Raw genomic sequence first — 17,831 nt, 5'->3', positions numbered from 1 at the left:
TAGTAGGTTAAGACTCTATAAGGATTAAAAATTAATATGAAAGTGGAAATTAAAGATTTAGATAATCATTTCAGAATGGGTTTGGATAAGTTGAATCTATTAAAATGGCAGAATGTATTACAGTTACTTAAAAATATTTACTTAAAAATATTTAAATTGGTATTTAAAATATACATATATATAGTACAATATAAATTTAAACTACAAACGAACTGCTAAGTGATTGGGAAATGTTGGGGTAACTGGCCATTTCCTATATTCCTATTTTTGTAGAATACAATTTTAGCGATATGTTTTCCTTGATCATCAGTGATTTAATGACGCAAAGATTATTTTTTGTCTCTAAAAGAATAACGTATTTTGTGTAAGATTCAAAATTCATGCAATGTTTTTTATTAAGCATTATCATGTCTCAAATAGTAAATTGAATTTTCTTCACCATCATTACATAATTTCAATTAAGGGACACAATCCTTCCATACACATGACTTCACTTAAACTGATTTTATTGAGAGTTAACATGCCCCACCAGGTGCAACAAAACTGTAAGAAACAAATACATTATCTGACCCTTAAAGAGAAGGCCAATAAGCAAAACCAAAACAAACCAACCAAACATAATTACTACAAAAACTCAACAAAAATACTGGAATAATGCAGGTTTTGTCAAGAAATTCACATACCTTCCCCACAGAAACACTAGAGATCATTTCTCCCTACACCTAACAAAGCAGTGGCATCAGAGCTAACTAATCTTGGAGAATGCTGCTAATTTCCATTTGACAGTGAAAAATTTATTGTTAAAGCACCTTTCACCAATCCCAGTATATCCATTTCCTCTCTTCTTTTTGCAGATGGAATAATCTCAACATCACTTTTGCTGTTCAAGAGTTTACAACCAGAAAGCCTCCAACTTTCTTGCGTCACATCTTGACAACTGTTTCATTTTTTGGTCCCTTCTCATGATGACTTCACACATACATGGGAGGAGTAAAGCTGCAAAACCTCCCATCTGCATTGTTACAGCTCAACATTGCTCCTGGCTGCACCCTGATGAGAGGTTCAAGGAAAACAAACAAATGTGCCTACTCTCAAAGTGAAATTACACTTAAGAAAGTATTCCTTGCAAGCAGAAGTATATGAGTGTAAAAAATTCAGTGACCTCTGCAGAATAAATGTGGTATGCTAAAAAATTGGAGCAGACATGAAAACACATGAAAAAAATTGGAGCAGACAGCACACACATTCTGGACAAAGGCAGTGATACCTGAGAGAGTCCAAAAAACTTATGAATTACATGGCATCTGCCAGCCCATGTTCACCATCAATATATCAAATAAAGAATTAGACACACAAAAGTGTCATAAAATACTATCAGAGATCAATATTCACTTTGAAGTATATATTTATAAAAAAGCTTTTATTCATCAGTTCCTATGCCAACTGAGAGTGGTGAGGTCAGCTAACATTCAGAGAAATTTATTCTGCCTTCAGTGTTGCTGGCATATCTTACCTGTTAGTGTGCATGTAAGTAGAAAGATCAAAATTATACTGATTATATGGAATTTTCACTATGAGGTTGGATGACTGTAGTCAATCAGAAACAAGTTATCAGTACAAAAAGAAGCATCTCTTTCAAGTACAGAGAGACCTAAATCCTCGATGCAGAATTAAAAATTTATAAATTTCCTCTGTAATTTTACGAAGACAAGACCTTAAAAGACACTTGGAAACAATAAAATATGTTTAAAATATTGAGAAAAAAACTTTTATATAAGAACATAAATATAGTCTTATGTATATTATTTTTTTTCTACTCATGTTGCAGAATGGTTGCAGTCCACAAAATCCTACATATTGCAACACTTAAACCATATAGTTTAATGCTTGTATCTGATTTCATAGTCACATAAAAAAAGAAACTTTAAAAATATACATTACTATTTTCAGCACTGTTCTTGGACAGAGAGTGCTTTATGCCTTCACACCACTTCTCTGCTAAGGCTTACCTTATCAAGAAATGCTAGTTTAACAGTTTTTCTTCTGTGATAAAAGGACTCTTCTTAATCTATACATAAAATTAAATAAAGACAGCCAAAATGAAGCTATTCCTAACAATGGCATTAATTAGAAAACATTTCAGTAAATTTTAGATTCTAGGAGTAGCAACAGAAAATTACAGAATTTGATTTTGAAAACTATCCATCAACAGGCATCAACCAACCTGAAGTTAATTCTATTTAAGTTCCCTTCATAATTTGATTGCAATGCAAAAGATTTCTCTGTAAGAAAATGCCTCTTTCCTGTATGTATAGGTCCAAATTATGGGATATCTCCCAATACCTCAGACAGTTCTGCTGCACTCTGATAAATCCATTAGATGTGGCAGAGGGCAGGTGAAGAGAAGAAGAAAAATAGAGACAAAAGCTGTAGCAATTAATTTAAAAAAGCAAATCCAGAGTATTCATATAGCTGTAACTTTGTTGTGGTTTTTTTGGGTTGTTTTTTTTTTTTTTTTTTTTTTTTTTTTTTTTTTTTTTTGTTGTGTTTTTGTTTGTTTTTTGGTGTTTTTTGGTTATTTTATGTAAAGTTTAAAAACTATGACAAAGCATTTTGATATGCAGCCAAACCTTTCTGGTCCTCACACCCTCATGCGTTTGGAGCCCTCCAAGATGTCAAATGCACTTGGTCAAGCAGGAAATTGAACATCCCTTTCTCACTTGCTGAACAACACTTTTGTTTTATTTTGGCTTAGATAATTGATTCTGGATAGGAACTCTCCTCAGACTGAGGTACAGCTACACATTGAACCCAAAAGCAGCTATTTTGAAAACTTACCCAGCTCTCCTTACTAAAGACCTGCCAACTGCCAACTTGCACAGAAATAATGGACTAAGATGATTCAGAAATTTCAGCAGTTTTGCTGTTAATTTTTAACCTGATAACTTCCACTGGTACCTACTTGCTAAGCAAAGAGAAAAATAAATTAATTTCAAATATTATGAGACTGGGGCAGAAGACTCTCATATAATTCAGTATATCTGATATAAGTGATTATTTGCAAAAAAACAAAACAATCAAAAATAGAGTAATCTGTATTTTATACCCCATCTGCAATCTTACTGTGTCCTGAACAAAAACAAAATAGAGTTACATTATGGCATTATTGACTAATTGGAACTACTGCGATATAGAAAATGTCTCTTGTTCTAAATAAATTATTCATAAATCCTAATTGCTTCTGATAATGATGGCGTATCTCAATATTTAAATGTATCAGAGCAAAACTGACAAATCTGTCAAATTTCTTTAAACAGAAATTTGTAATTTTTGTAACAGTCTGTATCATAAGTATTTACAAAACACTGCTCAGACCCTGCACAGTCAGTAGGAATTTGGGCGGAGAGAGCACCAATGAGCAAAGAGAGATAGGCATTATCAGTGTTAGAAATCACAAAATAAGCAAATGCTTACATTATATTTTGATAAGAGAAAAATCACAACACTGCAAAATCTACATCCTAGACTGATTTTCAACAAGTATTTTAAAATATTGTTTAGTATTTTATAAGGGTTTAGCTGGAAAATATTTTTGCAATTGACTTATATGTGTTACCTTCCAGTAGACAAAATGTATTTGAAAGTTTTTTTGTGCTAACTATAGAATACATAAATTCAGAGAAGTTAGCCATTTCTTGGATTGATCTTGTAATTTTTCACAGCAAAAATACATATAGATATTACACATGTCATACTTCAGTAAATGTCTACTTCATAGTTCAGAAAATTAAACTCGTACAAAGTCCTATATCCCTGTAGCTGTAATGTCCACTTGGAATTTGTTAAACCAGTATCATAAACTCAGTCACACAGAAGGAAATATAATTCCAGAAGAATAAAAGGAATTTCAAATTATTTTTTCCTCAAAATAGAATTTCACAATCACATTTCTTGGACAGTGATAAGCTATAGAAGTGACACAGTGATAATAATGGCAGAATTAGTATCACACAATTTGCTGGAAGCCAGCCTACTTATGAACAGGTTTTGATCAATGCCAACTTATTTAATGGCTGATTTATTAGGACTACAGAAGTGCCAATCTTAGACAGCATTTATGCTGCTTGAGGGCATGAAGCTTTTGGGCTGTCTTGAGTATGTATGTGTAACTACTGAGTGATCACCAGAAATCAGTTAATGATAAAGTTCAGATATGTTATTATACAGCCTACTGATATCTGAATTGACTAGACCATTTTGGAATTGACTGCTGATTTGTGATGCCAACTTTCCAGATATTCCAGCTACATCTGTTAGATAATTTCAACATAATTTAGGAAACAAAGTAAAAAACAATTCAAGTACCACATCCATAACGAATGCGACAACTTCAAAGGGCAAAGTCCTAAACCTTAAATTTTTACATCTTCCAGAAATGTCAAAAAGTGTTACCTATGTCACTTAGGCTGATTTTTTTACTTCAGGACAAATATTTGTTTCTTTAAATGATGTGAACAAAATTGTTGTCAATCCAGCAGTTCTGAAAGCTAGTTAAATATGCTCAAATAGAAAATTCAGCACTCACTCTGTACATCTACAAATTTTCTTCCTTCCCTAGCTTTGTGTGTATATTCAGATACATCCATGAAAAACAATAACAAAAACAACAAACATCAACCAAAAAAAACCAACAAAACAAAAAAAGAGACAAAACTGAAAAAACCTCTAAAAAATCCTAACCACATTAAAAAAAACCTTCCAGCCATGAGTGATGTTGACATTCTGAATTGTAGATAAGAGATGAACATCATCTCTTCAAAAAATATTGTCACTTAGGGCCAGATCACTCTGCAGGAGGTATTTTTCCCTATTATTTAATGCAGTAATAGTGCCAAGTAATTATTGACACCAAAATCCACAGCATGTAATTTATTACACTAATAAATCATAATATACTATAGCAGAGAAAATAAGATGGTAATTAGCTGCCTTGTTTTCCAAATAACTGGGTAATTATAAAGAAGAACATATTATAGTTGCATAATGCTCAATTTGGTCTGAAAGCAGGGACCACTGGGTTCTGTGTTGTACATGATTTTTGAACCCAAGGCTTGGCCTTGTTTCCATCTCAGCCATTCTGTGAGGGGTGAGAAAAGCCTGTGGCATGGCTAAGACCATTTGTATAACTATATAATTTAAAGACAAATTTCTAACACTGCTTTACTCCATGTTGCAACAAGAGTTTTCACTCCTATGTGATAAGGTAAAGATATCAAGTTTCACTTTTAAACCTGAGAATGCAATTTCGATCACTTAAGTTTATAACATATAATGAAAAATGGCCAAGAAAAATATTTTCTGTGAAGTTCTGTCACTCACAATATGGGATTTTTTAATGTAATTGTACAGGGAAAATGCTATACCTTGGCATTGATGAGAGTGAATACTGTACATAATTAAAAAGGAACTATGAGAGAAGAAAAAACTTCCTTAGAAAAACTGAAAATAGCACAGTAAACTTGTCCACTTATGCAAAAAAGATATATATATATCAAAGACAACATCCATCTTCAGTTGATATTGTCCAATCTTTCCCATAACCTTATCTTAAATCAGGCAGAAAATGGAAGGATTTTAAATACACTTAAACTATTTGGAATAGAATTTATAACAGGAATTTTCAGGTTGATGGATACTGGAAAATAGGTGTAAATATTCACCTGTGATTCTCTTCCCAAAGTTCCTTATTCATCCTCATCCTGCTTTTAGAAGACCACAGTCAAAAAAATCCAGTCTTTAGCTATGCTGGAAAAAGTTATTTGTTTAAAAAAGATGCCACCGCCAATCTCAGAAAAGTTAAATGGTGTCACAGAATCACCTCTGTCCCATTCTTAAGAGACCCAAAGTGCACAGGTGAATTGGACACTAATCCATCACTGCACAATTCTGTCCAGCAGGTGTTTTCCTGCTTTTTCCAATGTCTTTTCTCTCTTTTATTTCTCTCTCTCTCCACTCATTCTATAAATAATGAAGCATTAGTTTGCCCCTTTTCTTGTCAACCATTACTTGTTTATTTAACCCAAGAAACGTTTAATCAAGGATAAGAGAAAAAAAAAACACTTCATTCCAGCACCAGTATTTGTGAAAACTGGAAAGCAACTGAAAACAACGGTAACACATCACCATTGAAGTGTCCAGGTTATTTTGATGCAGATAGACAATCAGGACACCGAGTCCTGTGTTTATCTAACTGTGATATATTTATTTAAAGTAATGTTAGATTTATAGTTTAGAAAATATCTTGATATATATATATATATAAATGTTTTAATGGTAAAAAGAAATGTTTAAATTTTATAAAACGAACTAAATAGTGCTGCACAGGGAAATATTAACTGGATATCGCAATATGCTCTTAAGGACTGAAAGTAAACAAAGTCTTGAATTTCAAATGTAAATTTGAGCAGTTCTTAATCTGGTTCCAGGAGTTGATCACATATTCTCTCACCTGAAATGATTATCCAGTTAGGAGACAGGTATTTTGAATTTCTGAATGCTTTAAAGGTTTGTAAATAAAATACTGACTTTCATTTGGAAAAACAAAGTACTAAGGACTCTGGTATTTTATCCATTGTGCAGGTGACTATCAAGCATCTCAAACTAAACCACTTACCTTATAAAAATAAATAAAAGTTTTGTATAACTATATTCCTTATTCATTTCTGGTCATAACATGGTCTAATTGGTATGAAAAAGAGAGTTTCTCCGGTTGTTTATCATTTGATCAATTCTGTATGGCCAAAATCCAGGCCCAAATATTTCAGGAGTAAAATGATCATAAATTTCAATAGAATGTTTGTGTGTGTCACCAATAAAATTACTGAAATTGGTAAGCCTATTCTTTTACTTGTATATACAATAGTAGACACATAATTTTGACAGATTGCAAGAGCTTCTCTTGTCCTAAAGATACTCTGTTTTATGATTTGCAGCATGCATAGCTCAGCCAAGAGAGGAAAGCTGAAAGACCACCATGTGTAATAGCAGAGAGAATGTTGAGCATCTTGATAAAATAGGACACATATGAAATAAGAATTTACAGTGTAGGCTCTGCACCTGTGTTCATCTAGAAAATGTTCTCTAATGATAAAGGCTTTCAGCACTCTACACCCAGAGTAATTTCAGTCGGCCCAGGAAAATCTAAGCTGAGCCATGACACAAATATGCTCATAGGCTGCTGAAATGACAACATTGGGAAAAAAATATAGAAAACTGACAGTAGGATAGTTTAATTAACCTTACTCAACATATTGATAACTGATTTTGATCCTTAATTGAATGAAACAATCCAAATCTACCCTTTTCTCTGCAATGGATATCTATTTTCACCACCCTGGAAGAGTGGTTAAACTGTTTCAGAAAAGCAGTATAACTGGATTCATGTTTAGTTTGTAGTAGAGGGATATGACAAACTTTTCTGAAGGTACTGCATGAGTGCCAAGGATTAATGATATTCGATTCTGCAGAGGTGCTTTAGAAACAATTGTCCCTTAACCGCTCTAATGTTCTTTTTTACTGATTTTTTAAAATGCATGCAATTTTAGTACTCAAAAATTGCATACTGTTTTAGGATTAAATGGTAAAGGCTTGTTTTTTCAAAGAGTATCTTAATCTATCATGGATTTCAGTGGGATTTAGTAGTTAATAATAATTTTTAAATACTATAGAGAGATATTTCACTCATTTTTACAAGTTATTCAGATTTCATTCCGATTTACTGGTGTTACTACCAACTGATTTTCTGCCCACTGTTTATTCTGCCACATATTAATAAAGAAAACAATGTGTGAGAGAAAAACTTTTAAGACAACAAGAACTCTGCAATTTTTTCCACTCAATGTGATTTTAGGTTGTTTGCAGTTGCATTTATGTATTTGTGTATCATGTTTAATCTGTAAATGCAATAAACCCAACTTTTTCATTATAGAATGTCATGTCACTTGCTGAAAATTCTCACATAGAGGATCACACTATACCAAACTTATTGATATCTCAAAAATGTTATTAAACAGAACATGCATATTTGAGGTGATATAATATAGTCTATTCTCAAAAGCGGTGACAGGAAATTCCTTTTTCTAAATATACACCAATATATATTTTTCAATTAGCTTTTGGATATTGGCTGCTATGTATTTGTGAGACACAGGATTTAACAAGGATCCACCATTCTAGAAAGAATAAATCCTTCTAAGGTCATGGTCCCTATATCCTTCTGACAGGTCTGCCCAACAAATACTAGGGAAAAAATAAAATCCAGGGGAGCATGATAATTCTAATTTCACACTTTGATATCAAAAATATATTAGCTCCAACAAAATGTAAGAAATGCAAATCTGTCATTAAGCAACATAATTAAAGGTTTTCTTCAGTGCAGTCTTGCTATGTTTATTCAATGAAGTGTAATGAATTGCAAGATACACAGTAAAACTAAACTCTCACTGATTTATAACAAGTTTCAGTTGCTAAATAACTATTATGGAATACATCATAAATTATAAATAAATGCAGCATTTTTCTATTTCTTTTGCTTTAAAGAAAAAATCAATTTTGTATTTTTATTGTATGGCTTTATTCAGTTGTTGGTTAACATAGAAAATCTCTGTGGAAGTTATTTTTGATGGTATATGCATGTGTTCAAGTGAATAGTTTGAATTTTCATTTTTCTTTTGTATTTTAAAGTCTTGCACAAACAATTAATGCATCCTCACAACATCCCTGTGAGGTAGGTAGTTCAGCTGTTTAAGAAAAAGAAAAAAAACCTTGAGAAATACCCTCTGTTTCACTAATTCAGCAAAGTCAAAACAGTAACAACAACGAGGCCATTGCACTTCTTACTCTGATTTGGGTCATGAAAATGTACTGCCTCCCTCATGTCTCAGTAGCTTCTGCATAAATTCTAAAATATTTCATATGAACATCACCTTAGTCATTGCCAACAGAGAGACATATTTTTCATGTGAAATGAGTAGGATACAGTAATTGTCCTGTGTACATGTAAATTTCATCTCATCCCCTAGATAAATAGTAAGAAATAGACTTCTTGCATGAAATATTTAATATTTTAAAATGTAACCTTTTAAGGTTATAAATACAGTATATAATTATATACTTTAAGAATAAAAATGTATGTAATGATTACGTGAATTTAAAAAGTAGGTGAGTGTACTCATCTGAGCAATTCAAAAACATGCTGATGCACATCTACTTTACATATTTTAAAGAAAAATATGCTAAAATAAAGTTTATTGATCTGCTACTAAAATTTTATAATGGGTGTATTCATCCCCTGTCATGGTAGGTGGTGGGTGACATAAAAAAGCACAGCAACAGCAGAATGTTTTATATAAATTGCATGCACAATCTGATTTCTTACTTGATTATCAAAGGAACAAATATATTCATTAAAAAAGCCAACTCATTTACAAGACAAAGTGACTCTCGCTCTAGCTCCATGTCAATATAAACAATTTGCAACTGATTACATCCATCAAGTTTAATATAAACCATAGTAATCTGAATAGTGTAATCAGATGGAACAAGATTTAATAACATACAAACCAAAGTTAATGTTTTTCTGATTGCTTCCATTAACTGCATAACTATCCAAAGTATTAGTTTTACATATACATTATGTAACTTAGTATTAGAAAAGTTAAAAATACACAATATAGTACATTATATAGAGGACTATATTTATCAGAAGTTTATACATATTGCTAGTTTTTGAATTTTTTTTCCTTCTTAAAACATAGTTTACCATATATCAATTAAAAAAGAGCACTTCACATATTTAAATTATTATTATCCTGTCAGTATGTTCTCTCTGCAATCTAGGTACATTTAAAAATAAATAAATAAAATTGTATTTTGATGAAACACTCTTTTACCACTACCACTTTAAGATTACAGAGAGCACATAAATCAACAACTTCCTTAAAAGCAAATCTTATCTTTCTTCATATAAAATCAAAAACCCAGAAGACAATGTGCAGAGTAGTAGGAATGGCAAGAAAAAACTCATTTAAGAGCAAAAGCAACCTCTGGTAAACTTCAAAATGGTTAACACTCAATACATATCTTGTTTGTAAATCTGGAAGACTGACAGTTTATTTCCCTTTTATTTACCCAGTTATTGCAGCATGTATAAACCAGTAAGAATAATTGTATTTTATATACAACTAAACAACTCAAATTCAGAAGACATGAAGATGGTTTGTAAAATTATGTTTTCATCCTGTGAAATTTAAAGTTACATTTTCTTACAAAAACTTGTTTGAGAGTTCAAGCAGAACTTTGAAGAAGAGGTTATGTATATATAGAGTCATAAAAATTTTTCCAATCACTTCCTAAAGTGAGTATAACATGTTATGGACAAATAAAAAAACCAATTAAAAATTGGCATGGGATGGGTAGTTTGGAAAAGACAACTTTTGTGTTTTTCATGTTCAGTGAAAAAAATAGATGCATGGCAAACTAACATTTTTAAACTGATAAATGTTATGGAAAAATAATGAGGCAACAGAAATAAACACAAATCTTTCATTGCTGAGTTTTTTGTAAATGACTGATTTACCTTAAGGGCAATTTTAAGACCAAAGCAGATCACTACTGTATCAGAGTATATAAAGCTTCCCCCAGTTGCACACAATAGGGCTTTTCTTATTAAAGTCTGGAGAGTTGACACTGACCCTGATGCTCTCATTGTTAGTAGGATGCTGTTAGTAGTAGCAGTTGCAAACATAGGGGTTTGCCAGTAACAACTCACAATTTGTGCATAGTTGAGTCTTCGAAACTGAGCAAATTTGCTCTCAAAATCTTGCCAGCGCTTGCTGAGCTGTATCAGGGTTGGCTCCACTGCTTTTGCAGCCCCATCCTTAGACAGGCGTTCAGCCTGCCTGTGCACCGCATTCAGATCTTCCTTCTTCTTCTCCAATTCTCCACCAATCTCCTAGTGAGCAAAACCAATACAGGGCCCAGGACAGTTAGCTAACTAGATCAATCAACTTAAAATTAGCAAAATACTTCCGTCAGAAAATCCATTTCCATTTTATTGTCACAAGTAAAATTTACAGCTTATTTTCATATTATTCATATCTTATTTTACATTTAAACAAAACAAAAATAACTGAAATTGAAGAAGCTTCTCGGGATGGGCTGTAGAGATCCTAAGAGCTGCTACACTCTGAAACTGTTAGCAGAGGCCAACAGTTCCCATGTTCACATTCTTGCTAGTACACTGGGATGGGCAACAGGAGAAATTACTTTCTCAGTAAGGGTCAGCATATTCAGGACAAATAGTTTTTGAACAGCTTACAAATATAGTATTAGGGTCTTTAATGTGCTAGTTAACTCCTATTTTACTCCGTGGGAAACTCAACAGAGAATGAAGCAAAGAAAGACGATGTAAAATAAACCAGGAAAACCTTTGACAGTATGTAAATAAATCTATAGAGTTTGACAGTGACATATGAACATGTTCTGATGAAAATGAATGTGCTAACATGAGATAGAGGTCATCCATATATTGGTAAGTCATTTGTTCATCTGGAACAAAGATACATAAAATCAATTACAATTTTTACTAGAAAACATTTGATGCTTCTTAATACATTGTGCACTTTCTGTATTATTGACAAAACATTATATTTAGTGTGTTTCAAATTATTTATATATCATTCTGTATAGGAAACAAATAGAAAATATAGTACAACAAAGAAATGTCACTTTGAACACAGATAATTAGGGTTTGCTTTACTATAACTAGAAATACAGAACTGAATATATAATTGTCTGTAGCTATAAGATAGGATTGCTTGTTGCATTTGCTGTCTGTTCTACAGATAAACTATCACTCCAAAAGATCTATCATTGCCAACCCAAAACAACATTACCTTTAGCTTCTGCTCATCTTTGTGGTCTGGCAGACCGGCTAACTTTTTCTCAATGTCATCCAGCCATGTCATTAGGTCATCAGCCTGCCTCTTGTACTGATACCATTGATGAGAAATCTCTAAAGCCTTTTTTCTTCTTTGAGCTCTCAAGTCCTGTTCACAGTGCAGACATTATTAGAATATGAATTAAAGGCTTATAAAATATGAACTGGCATGTGTGCACACTGAAGGGAAAAAGGTGTACAAAACTGCTAATTTCTTAATTAAATGTTGATATTTAAAGCAAGCATATGAGTAAGTGAACATATTTGCATCAGTTTGACAAATTTTTTTGTTTGTTTAAAAAGAGGTTACCTATTTCAGTGTTGTTCACATGTTGAATAAACCACTGAGACAGTCACCAATATTCAGAGAAGTTAAGACTCTTACATAAATGTCAATATTTTATATAAAACACTTCTGCTCAGAATACTTACTGGACAGATGGAAACACAGCCCACTTAGTATCTAGTCAAAAGTGGGACTTCTGTATTTTGTGGACTCCTGTGAATTTCTAGCCTGCATGAAAACTCTGTAGCTATTCAAATGAAAATCACTGCAATGCAGAAATGTTTTCAAAGGTTTTCTTTATCTAAATGAAATACCACATACATAACAAATGCCTTGTGATTATAACTCTGCTTTAAAAAGGATTAAAACTTTTCTTTAGCAGGAAGGTATAAAATGTTGCTTTTTCCCTTAGAAATGTTATTAAATACACATTTGCTTTAACTGCTAAACTTCACTCATGCAGAATTCAGAAAATATTTTAATTACTATAATTTCTTATTAGGAAGTAAATTAAAAAATTACTAGTATATTTTATATAAAAATACTCAAATTAATTTGCCTCAACCATTCCTTGAATTTTTTCACCAGGGTGAATGCCTTAACTGTGTCACCCAAAGGAAAATCTATCACTAGACCATAAAAAACAGCCAGGGAGGATCTGGTCAATAGCACAGTGCAATAAACACTGTTCTTGTTTCTCCAACATAAAAATTATGAATTGCTTCCATTTAGCTTGGAACAGTCAAAGATACACCTAATAGATTTCAAGCTTCTTTTAAATGTGGACAAAACAACAGTATATCCTAGCTATCCTTCTCCTGAATTCAAACAGACTTGCAAAATTGTAAGAATTAGAATGAAATCCACAGGAAAGGAAAGAGCATGCAAAAAATAAGTAAAATAAAATGCAACATGCTATGTGCCCCAAACCAAAGATAACTTAATTAAAATTATCCAAAAAGAGATTCTGCTTGCTGACGACATAAAAACTCTCCTGCAGTAGCCAGAGCCTATAGCTCCAGGTAGGTGACCAAGGTGACTCTCTAATTGTAAGATTCTATCTTTCATCACTTTTATTTGCCATAGAAAGATGACACTTCCAATTATATCTGTTAGCTGGTCCACATGGCATGGAAACACACCAGGTGCATTTCTAGGAACAATATCACACAGTTTTACCTCTTGGATTCTGTCAACTCAGAATGTTCATATGCGACTCTGGGTTTCAGCCTCTCAGCTGCTATGTCTATTGGTAACACCACCTATCCTATTCTAGAGAGGCTGGAGCCACTCTTCCAATAGGAGTCTAAGTATTTTACTGAAGGAGAAACAATTTATTCATGGCCAGAAGTGTGTTATGTGACGGAGAATTTAAGTTTGCGGGACCTGATTCCATCTAAGGTCTTGATTGTTGCTGAAGGAATATAAAAGACACATTATATGTTAAAAAAGGAATTATCAAAGAAATCAGTGCTGTCCAATTGGCAGTCACACAGTTGTAATGCTGAGGACAAGAAAATTCTTGTCGAGCTGGAGATTGTAAAATGCCTTTTGCAAGGCACCAAGAGAACTGTATAAGAAAATACATCTATAGCCAAATTACTCATCTCTAAATAGTAAGGACAAATCATTCAGCAAAAAGATGCCCTGAAATGGAAAAAAAAGGGTTTAATAGCATGTGCTTAAAACTGTAGCTCCTATACCTTGAGGGCATTATGTTTAGTCCGCAACAGCTGCTGTTTTGTCTTTATTTCCTCACGTTTTTTCTCATCTGTGACTCCCTTTTGAAGCCTGTCGCCCCTTTGCAGCAATTCTTTCACTGTGCTCTCATCCTCTTCACTCTGATTAAAAAAAAATAACCAATATAATGTGCATTTTAATCTAATAATTACTTCAGTACTAGTAGACACAGACTATGCTAAAGTAATCATGTAGCAGCCACTTGCAGTTGTATACTGATGATCAAGTAACTTTTACTTGCTTTCAACAATATATGTAGAGGGATAAAAAAAGCACCTGCAAATCTACAGATTTTTGGTATTAGAATTATGCAGCATCCATGATAACAGTATAAAAACAGAGGCAAAAGCTTGAAATATATTTTACTTTCAAACAAAAAGAATAGTTATATGCAAAATATTCTAAATCGCTGTCAGTAGAGATTGAAATTGCCAGTATGCTGGCAGACCATGCAATTACTGACCATTCTGTGTATCACATTGAAAATCAGCTGTTCTGATTGGGCAAATGCTATCACTAAGAATTTTTTATGTAGAAGTCGCCTACAAATCTATGAATCTTTGAAGCTGCATATATGTCACAGCTTCTGGCAGTGTCTTGAACCACTCCAAGCATTTGATGCAAAGAAAAGGAACCAAAAATGCTCAGGCAGGGGAAACTGCACCATCAAACTTGATTCACTTTGAATTTAACACTACATACATATGCTAAATTCTGCATGCAGCACATGGAGCCTAAAATTTAATTTTTTCTGAATAAAAGAAAAACCAGCCGGTTAAGATTCCTTCCAGCACTGATATGAAACATAAACATTTGAAGAATTCCTTAAAAGTAAAATAACATTGAGTCTTTATATTGGTAGTAAACAAATATAAATTATATCTTGCAAGGACTCAAGAAAAGAGCGTCCAAAGATGAAACTCCCTTTTTGCCCAGCCAAAAAATGTCATCTCCTTGAAAATCAATCTGGAGAACACACCACAATTGCAATAGTAGCAAAGCACTGCAGTATTTTACTCCTCTTTTTCCTTTCCCCCCAGCAAATATGAATAAATGGTTTTATGACTTGCAATGATAAAACTTAAGTAATAAAGCTTACCACAGCCACAAAATCTATTTCCATTAAATGCTATAGGCAGATTGGTTAATAAAAAATTGACAAGTGGCATTTTTTTTTCATGACCATTTATTTTTAGTGAATGTATTCTTTTACTATAGTGCCCATTTTGTTACATCATTCTGACTTTTCCTGGTCTATTATATTACTACAGATATTTTAATATCCATTCTTTGTTCTATAATACTGCTGGTAGTAGTACATGGATAACATTCATGGTCTGCTTAGTGTTTTCATAAGCAAAAAGAAATGTTTTTCTGATAAATTAAAAAATAAGTTAGCACAAAAAGTTTTAGTTAGTGCTAATTTGTGACTTTTGATTTTATAATATGTTGGCATAGAAAAATTTTGCCTAAGTTATATCCAAAGATCCTAACACAGATATGGGTTTCTGATTTTCACTCAGATTTTTTCATCTCCCTGCTTATTTTGCTCAGACTTCCATTTCAACCAAATTACCATATCTTTATTGAAGTCCTCCTCTTTCAGATTCACTCCCTGCTGAATTTCAACCTCCAGCGGTTCAAGCATTTTTTGTATATCGAAGTCAAATTGCTCCAATTCCTTCAAAGGAATGAAGGGCTAAAATGGAGAAATACAAAGATTATTTATTTAAAGCACACATTTCATAGTTTTATTAGAAACAAATGAAAAGAGATATCTGTGCTACCCTGTTTCTAAAACAATAGTAGATTTTCCACCATGTTGAAAAATATCTACAGCATACTCAAAGTACCCAAAGATACAAACAAAGCTACAAATTTATGTAGAATTTCCATGTAAGTAAACCAAAGAATTTTAAGGTGGGTGAAAATTAAAAAAAAAACAAAAACATTCTCACATTTGTGTGTAAGAACAAGTCCAAATAAATAGTATTTTTCTAAAAAAAAAAAAAAAAGCTTACACTAATTGGTTAAATCTGGCTTTTCAGAAATTATTCATACAGATACAAGAAGTCCATTCAGTTGAAAAAATCCCGTACTATTAATAATTGAGAAAATTTTAATGTTAATCTGGTTCAGTTTTGACAGCATTGTTCTCTCACATAGAATAGTAAAAGTGTTAGGTGAATGCTACAAAACAAAGGACAGAAAATCTTAGTGTTAGATATTCCCTTAATAGTATTTCACAACATATTGGGAAAAAAATCAACACAAGTTCAGCTTTTGTTTCAAAAAGCCTCAACAACAATTCAGGATGAAAAAACAAAGTCAACCAAACAAAACAGACTCAATTCCTCCAAAAAATAAATCACAGTATAATTATGGTGCTTTAGTTCAGTATTCAGTTTTGAACTCTCCAAGAGGTGCTCCTTATTAACAACAATGCACTGCCTTCTGTCGAGCTGACATGAGTGCCTGTGAACGTATATGTACATATATTATTTACAATATATAGCCTATTTATTAATTGCATCACAAATTATCAACAGAAAGTGCTTCTTCATTCAAAGCTTTAAAGGCAAGAAGAAAAAAGAAAATCTCAGTGGTTCTTGCAGAAACTTTATACTTAAAGGTAATTAATGCTTTTTGATGGTCTAGGAACTCTTGGATGTGCAACTGTCTTGCTAAAGACATAAGCACATTGTATCCTAACTACTTCTCCTTTACTCTTTCCTCTGGAAAAATTACTTATTAATATATTAGTTATTATATTATTTATTATGCAATGAAGACAGCAACAATAAAAATTAATCAGGTAAAACATAAGATAGGATGACAAATGAAATATATTCTCAGATGACCTGGAAGACTCAGAGTAAAAAAGCCTTAATTGTATCTGGTTGATTATTTTAGCAACAAAGATTTTGCACATTTACAAACATTAATGGAAATATAATAATGTACAATATTTATAGAGAATAATACTGTGCTCACAAATTTTCATTAAGAGGCTCAGAATTACACTCATCATGCACTTCAGCTGAGTTAGAAATAATAGAAAACAACACAGTAATTTCTTCTCAAATGCTCTGAAGAATATTTTCTAAGGTACTTAAATGCCATTAAAAGACAAGCCAACTAATAAAATTGGAATATAAAATCTATAGTCTCTGAAAAAGGCTAAAAATAATAACAAAGAAGAAAGTGGAAAGAAAAATACCAAATGAATTCCAGCAATTGAATGATGTTCAAAGACTACTTCAAAATGTTAAGTCTCCTTTCAGTATACTATGAACATTTTGTTAATTCTCAACATTACAATTATATATTACAATTCACTGACTTAATGGATTATTTCTTATTTACTTCACTGTTGTACTGATTATTATTAATATTTTATTAAAAAACCTAATTTGAAGGCAGATGAGTAATTATTAAAAATAGGTTATGAGAGCTTTCGATTCTCTTGAATTTATGTTTTGATCTTTCACAGAGTGAATAATTTTACATAAATATGGGGGGAAAAAAGAAAAAAACATTTAGAAAGCATATCACCCCATAATAGTTTTCCAGCTCATTAAGCCAAAATCATAAAGAATGTACAATTGCTTACATTATACAGCTAGAAAAAATAAAGTACCCAGTAATTTGGTTCTTTATCCAAATTCATATAGCAAGTCAGTGAAGAGTCAATAATTCAGAGTGGTTTTTACCTCTCTATCTGATTCAATACTTATAATAGTAAGTACCCTTTGTGAATAATTTTATACTTGTGCATTTTCCAAGGTCCTGGAAAAGGTCCCCTAA

General features: G+C 32.3%; 1 protein-coding gene across 11 annotated transcripts in view; it reads right to left on the bottom strand.

The window, feature by feature from the left end:
- Positions 1–17,831, bottom strand: part of DMD (dystrophin) — a 1,043,904-nt gene that overhangs the window by 579,407 nt on the left and 446,666 nt on the right. For all 11 annotated transcript variants that reach the window (XM_063182212.1, XM_063182260.1, XM_063182196.1 and 8 more), the window contains 4 exons: positions 15,601–15,723; positions 13,988–14,125; positions 11,955–12,107; positions 10,829–11,011 (listed from right to left, as the gene is read on the bottom strand). In XM_063182212.1, the coding sequence (XP_063038282.1) occupies positions 10,829–11,011; positions 11,955–12,107; positions 13,988–14,125; positions 15,601–15,723 (597 nt within the window). The remainder of the gene's footprint in view (positions 1–10,828; positions 11,012–11,954; positions 12,108–13,987; positions 14,126–15,600; positions 15,724–17,831) is intronic.

Source organism: Melospiza melodia, chromosome 2 (assembly GCF_035770615.1).
Source record: "Melospiza melodia melodia isolate bMelMel2 chromosome 2, bMelMel2.pri, whole genome shotgun sequence".
Lineage (NCBI taxonomy): Eukaryota > Metazoa > Chordata > Aves > Passeriformes > Passerellidae > Melospiza > Melospiza melodia.
Note: the sequence above shows the minus strand (reverse complement) of the source record. Positions and strands in the feature narration are given on the sequence as shown.